Source organism: Eubalaena glacialis, chromosome 15 (genome assembly GCF_028564815.1).
Source record: "Eubalaena glacialis isolate mEubGla1 chromosome 15, mEubGla1.1.hap2.+ XY, whole genome shotgun sequence".
Classification (NCBI taxonomy): Eukaryota; Metazoa; Chordata; class Mammalia; order Artiodactyla; family Balaenidae; genus Eubalaena; species Eubalaena glacialis.
In genome coordinates, this window is record NC_083730.1 from 81,761,242 (window position 1) to 81,767,241 (window position 6,000).

A 6,000-nucleotide genomic window follows, 5' to 3' on the forward strand; every position below is an offset into this window, starting at 1 on the left:
AATTCTGCACCCCACTTTATGGGTTTCAGAGACTCCCCAAGGATCCCAAGTTAAAACCACGGTCCACCCCAGAGGAAATGGAAAGGGAGCCAATAGGTCTTGTTGGCCATTTAGCTTCACAAGCCTTGGTGACAACAGGATGAACACAGTGGTACCGGCCGGTCCGCCCTTACCCCTCAAGGCCCCGAGCTTCAGGAAGGCAGGGGAGGTGTCTGGTGCACCAGGGAATGTGGCATGGGGTGAAGAGGCTGAGGCTGTGGTCTGGGGCTGCTTGAAGACTTTATAACCCAGGAGTACTGCCCAGCCGGGAGATTCCAGTGGAAAATGCAGTGCCACCCCTAGAAGCCAGCCCAGGCCACACTAGGCCTCCCGCATCTCTGGTTCCCTCCCCAAAGGATGAGGCCCGGGGGTCAGACCAGGACTTGAATCCCGCCTCTACTTCTCAGTGGCCTGTGGCAGTCACGTCCTCTCTTCAACCTTGACTTCCCCATCTCTGGAATGGGAAGGCCACAGTGTTCCTGGGAGGATTCCATGAGCCACTGCGGGGAAACTTCATAGCTCAGCACAGTGTTTGGCAGATGACAGGCGCCCGATAAACATTAGCTCCAACTATCATGAGGTCTGAACTCTAGATCTGGGAGATTGATTTTTCTTCTTCCTTCTGGCAGCTTCTTGGCATCTACACAGACATGCCTGTGGAGCTGTTCTGGAGCCTGAAGGAAAAATAGACCCCTCCACCTTTCCCAGATTCCTCCTCGTATTCTTTCCTTTCCAATTCCAGGAGCAGACACGGGGTTGGGGGGACAGGAAGGGGGGGGCCACCTCCAGGCCAGCTCAAGGTGGTGACAGGGAACACGTTACCGTGAGTGATTCCTTTCTTCCAGTCCAGCGTCCACGTCACACCTTGGGGGACACACTGGGCTTGACACCACGCCTGCCACGGAGAAAGGCCAGCTCACCACTCGGACACACAACCAGAATGCCTTCGCTCGGGTTTTTAATATGAATTTTAACAATCTAGGTAGTCAGCTTTCCTGGCGCAGAAAAGATGTTTGGGAGTACTTGTCTACGTTTTAAATCAGTCGATGAGACTCTGACAGGCAAGGAGAGGTGGGCGTGCGGACCCAAGGATACCCTGCGTGAGCGAGCTGGCGCTCAGGCCTATTTTTGGCGGGGCTGACGTGGCCAAGGCCAGCTGCTGGTGTGGCACTAGATTTTATACCGGACACTGGCTCCTGGGCAATACTCCCTGGCTTATAAAGTCCCCAGGGCCTTCACCCCTTCAACGTGAACCTCTTGTGTTCTCACTGAGTACAAAGGTACTGAGTACACTCCCCACTCTCAGGGAGCTCCAAGTTTCAAGGGGGTGGCAGGTGACAAAGCTGACAATTATAACAGGGTGTGATGTGAGCTATTATGGGAGGGAATGCAGGGGCTGCGGGAGTGCTGAGGACGGGCATTTAACACACAAAGGTAGGAAGGACGGTAGCCGGGGATGGCTTTCTGGAAGGAAACAATAGCTAAACTGAGCTCTGAACGAGGAAGAGCATGAGTTTCATAAAGGGGGGGGGGGAGAAGAAACGTGCGCGATCTTCACCTGGGTGGTGGTCACAGAAGTACGGCCATATGTAAATGCCGAATTATGTGAGATGGAAAGAGTGCTCCAGGCACAGGGAACAGATTGTGCAAAGGCCTGGTGGTGAGAAAAATATACGGGCAGGCTGTTCCTACCCCTTCTGGGTTCCTAGAAATCTGAGGGGCAACGAAACACAGTGAAAGCACAGCAGTGGCAGGACAGTGAACCTGGGGATCCTGAGATCCCCTACTCCTCCGCGTATGAGCTGTGGGATGGGAGGCAAGTTGCTTTACTCCTCTGAGCCTCTGTAAAATGGCCACAGTACCACCTTCCCTGGAGGATTACCATGAGGATTCCAAGAGAGTGCATGCAAAGGGACCAGGCTGATTCTTCAAATCAGGGACCACCCTGGTCCTCAGAGAGGCGGGGGAAGCCTAGCAACCCTGTGGGCACAGCCTGTTCTCTGGCTGCCCTGGACCTAGGCTCTTCCCCCTTCTCAGGGATGCTTCCCAAGGGTTCTTACAGGAACACTCCACCCAGCCCGCAGGATGCTGGGAGCTGACGTTCCCATACCAAGTCAAGCACTGCCACACATAACATACACCCTCTTGTTGAATCTATACCGCCACCCCATGATCCAGGTGGGAGCACTAACGCTCAGAGAGGTAAAACGACTTGCTTAAGGTCATGCAGCTGTGAAGAAGTGGCACCAAGACTTAACTCTTACTTGTGGCTCAGAGCAACCAGGACCTATCAATGTATTTAAAGCATGGCTGATAATACTAAACACTTGTGCTTGTTCTAAATACTTCACGTGAATTCACTCACTTAATCCTTCCCAACAACTCAGAGGAAGGTACCACTTTTATCCCGATTTTATAGTGCATGAAACTGCGGCACTCAGGGCATAAATGACTTGCCCAAGACTACATACCTATCAAGACTCCTTAAATCAGGTTCCCATCCCAACCTGAGCCCTATGTCCACGTCCTCATCTCATACAAATCTCATTCACTGTCCTCAACTTGTTCCTGCCAAAGGACCTTTGCATTTGCTGTGCCCTCTGCTCCAAATGCACTTCCGACTGGTCTTCACACAGCTGGCTCCTTCTTACTTGGGTCTATTCCATTATCACCTCCCCCACGAAGCCCTCCTGGTCCCCTCAAAAGAAATGTTTCCTTGCCCCTCCCCCAACTCTCATGCCGTGGGATTGTATCTTCTTCACAGAACTTGACACCAATGGGTTGATCTGTTTATACTGTGCACCTCCCCTCAGGAAATCAACCTCTCTGGGTCTGAATGGATAAAAGTGCTCAGACTGTGCCAACCCCTTTCACAGAACTAGGGGGAAGTTTCCACCTACTTGAAGTTCAGATAACGGAAGGCATTATCCTCCCCTCTAGTCTGACCTCAGAACTCCTTCCCTGCCCTCCTCTGTCTCCCCTCCCTCTTTGGGGTGTGAAATCTGAGTTCTGAGCAGCAAAAAGGGAAGTCACATCAGCCACCTCTAGGAAAGCAACAAAGCACGGAACCCTCAGCTTCTATCATCCGGGTAGGAGGCTGGGCCCAGGAAACTGACAAGATTCCCAGCATGCTCTGCAGCCCCATCACCTGTCAAACCCACAACCAGATGGAATTCCCCCAGACTGCCTGCCACGGGGGCTGCCTGAGAGACTGCAGCCAGCCCACCCTTCCTGCAGAGATCCCAGCCTCAGAGAACCCCCATTTCTAACCAGCCAGATTCAAGGCAGCCAGAGGGCACTCAAGAAATAATAAAAACAGGGGAAATCCAAGAAAGTCAGGTGACAGGAATCCTACCTCCTCTCTCACGTGCGCCTTGGGGTTGAACTATATAAAACTTTTTGAGTAAATGAAATAGTCACACATGGTTCAAAATGAAAACATAAAAAAGTTAACAGTGAAAAGCTCACTCCCCCTTCATCTTTTCTACCAAATCCCCCAATAAGTATTCATTATTCTTAATTCCTTGATGCAAATAAAAGTTACAAAAATATACTCTTATTCCCCCTCTTTAAAAAAAAGGGGGTTCCATATGATATATATGCACCACAACTCTTTTTTTCTCCAGTTGAAGATAGCTCTATATTTGTACACAGGAAGGTGTCCGCATACATGTCTGTGTATGTATGCATGTGTAGACGCAGACACCAATTATTAAGGGCTTTCTGTAATTTTCACCCAGTTCTCCTGGAAAGAGGTGTTTAGATTGGGAGTCAGGGGTTCAGATTGGGAGTCAGGAGGGGTCATTTTTCAGCCCACGCACAAATGGCGGGGCCGCTCCCTCCAGCTGATCAACCATGGACGCAGACTGTCTGCACTGAACTCGAAGCAGGCACCAGGAGCCAGCTCCTGACTGGAAATAACAGCTGCAGCTCCCGTTTTCTTGAGCATTTCTCTACAAGATACTAACAGAAACCCCATTCTAGAAAGAAGGAAACAGAGACATAGAGAGGTAAAGTGACTAGCCCAAGGACACACAGCCAGGAAGTAGCGCTGGCGGGGTTGACACCCGGTCTGCCCATTGCCAAAGCCAGTCTGCCCACTCACCTGACCTCTCTCGGTCTTTAGTCCACACCCCTCTTCACAGTCCGTAATAGAACCGGGTGCCCCGAAGTCAGGGCCCAGGGTCAAGTTCCCAGCCCGGCTGGACTTGGGCGGTCAGGCGCTTCCGCCATCACTCCCCTGCGGTCAGCTCGGCCCGCAGCCCGGCCTCCCGGTGCGCCCTGCCCCGGGCGGATACGGGGCGCACAGCCTCTGCGGGCCCGGGAGTCCGGGCGAGCTCCACGAAGGTCGCCGGGCTCCAGCAAAGTGCTCTTCGGGCGCTGCCTCGCTTAATCCTCCCAGTTACCCATGGGAGGGTAGGGGGGGAACCGCCTGAACCCATTTTACAGACGGGAGGCTCAGAGACCCGCTCACCCGCGCTAAGGTCGCGGGGCTGGGCTCCCACCCAGCTCCCACCCAGCTCCCGCCGACTAAAAAACTTTCCTCCCCCTGCGTAATCCTGAATCCAAACGACTTTCAGGTGCGGGTCGCGTACGACAGCTGAGCGTCCATGGGCGCTAGCTCTCCCGGGCCCGGGAGCCCGGACACTGCTCCCTCCCGGGTCCGCAGTCCCAGGTTCAGGGGTTCCCAGCCAACTCCGAGAGCTCCGAGGCAGAGCTGCCGCGACACTTACTCAGCATCACCGCAGCCTGCAAAGTGGCCGGCGGGGACCCATTTGAAGGAGGGGGAGACTGAGGCGCAGAGAGAGCCAGCTACTAGCCCAAGGTCACACAGCGCGGTGGCCCGAAGCCAAGCGGGTGGCCGTGGGCTGGGAGCCCCCGTGCCAGCCGGCCGGCGGTCGCAGTCCCCGCCCCCGTCCCCTGCGGGATACTCACAGCCCGTCTTGCCCTCGAGCTCCCGCACCTCCTCGGACGCGGAGTGGGTAGCGCCCATGGTGCCCGCGGCGGGGGCCCGGGTGCGCTCGCTCCTCCCAGGCCCTGGGCTGGCGTCGGCTGCGCAACGGCAGGTCCGGCCTCGGGTCCGACACAGGTCGGGACGCCAGGAACTGGTCTGAGCCGCGGGTTCCGCGTGGGGTGCGAGGGCGGCCTCTTATAGCGGCGGCGGGCGGAGCGCCACGGTCCTAGTGCGCTCCGGCTTCGCGTATTGCCGGGAGTGGGGAGCGCCCCGCCCCGGGCCGGAAACGTCGGGGAGAGGGGTGGGGAGAGGAGGGGGACCCAGGTTCCCCATTCCCCGCAACCGCGGCCGTGCTCGTCGCGCCTCACCCCCTCCGCACCCCTGCCGGCTCTGGGAAGAAGGTGTGAGCAGAGTTGGGGGTATAGGTAGGAGGGATCAGACCCCACGGAGGTTCCATGCCCTCCCCCAGCCCTGTTCCACTACACATCCTCCCAGATGTCGGGAGGGAAACTCCCTGGGAACAATGGAGAAGGACAGCGTTAATTATCTCTATGGTGAACAGCAATAAAGATAATATAATAATAATAATCCAACCTGAATGCGCAAGTGGGGGGGCTTGCTTTGGCTTATTCCAGGAAAGCCCACCCTGATGAAGTGGGCACACCCACGTACAAGACTGGCCTGTCCTAGCTGCTCAGCCTAGTTGCTTAGGGTGGGGACGTTCTCAGTCTTTAGGTTCAGGGATTCTGACTCAGGCAGGGCCCAGGAGGCTGCATTTCAAACTACCAGAGAGGATGCCATCCTTCTGGGAGAAGTTTTGCCTGAAGCTGGCTGAAGGAGTTGGGTTCCGTAACCAGGCTGGGTAACCCCGGCCAATCCTGCCACCTATCTAACCATGATTCCTTCTCCTTAAGATGGGGATAATAATAGTTAATGAGACATACATCAGAGAGGCCTGGCCTGGGACACAGCGCAAGAGAGCCGCTGTGGAATCATGTCCACTTTAC

The 6,000-nt window shown here is 55.2% G+C and overlaps 1 protein-coding gene across 2 annotated transcripts in view; it reads right to left on the reverse strand.

Moving 5' to 3' along the window:
• The window catches only part of TESC (tescalcin), a 63,861-nt gene extending 58,712 nt beyond the window's left edge, over positions 1–5,149 (reverse strand). For both annotated transcript variants that reach the window (XR_009697376.1, XM_061169941.1), the window contains exon 1: positions 4,975–5,149. Coding sequence is in view for 1 of the 2 variants with exons in the window: in XM_061169941.1 (XP_061025924.1) it covers positions 4,975–5,032 (58 nt within the window). In the remaining variant the exon portion in view is untranslated. The remainder of the gene's footprint in view (positions 1–4,974) is intronic.
• Between the last annotated feature and the right edge of the window lie 851 nt (positions 5,150–6,000).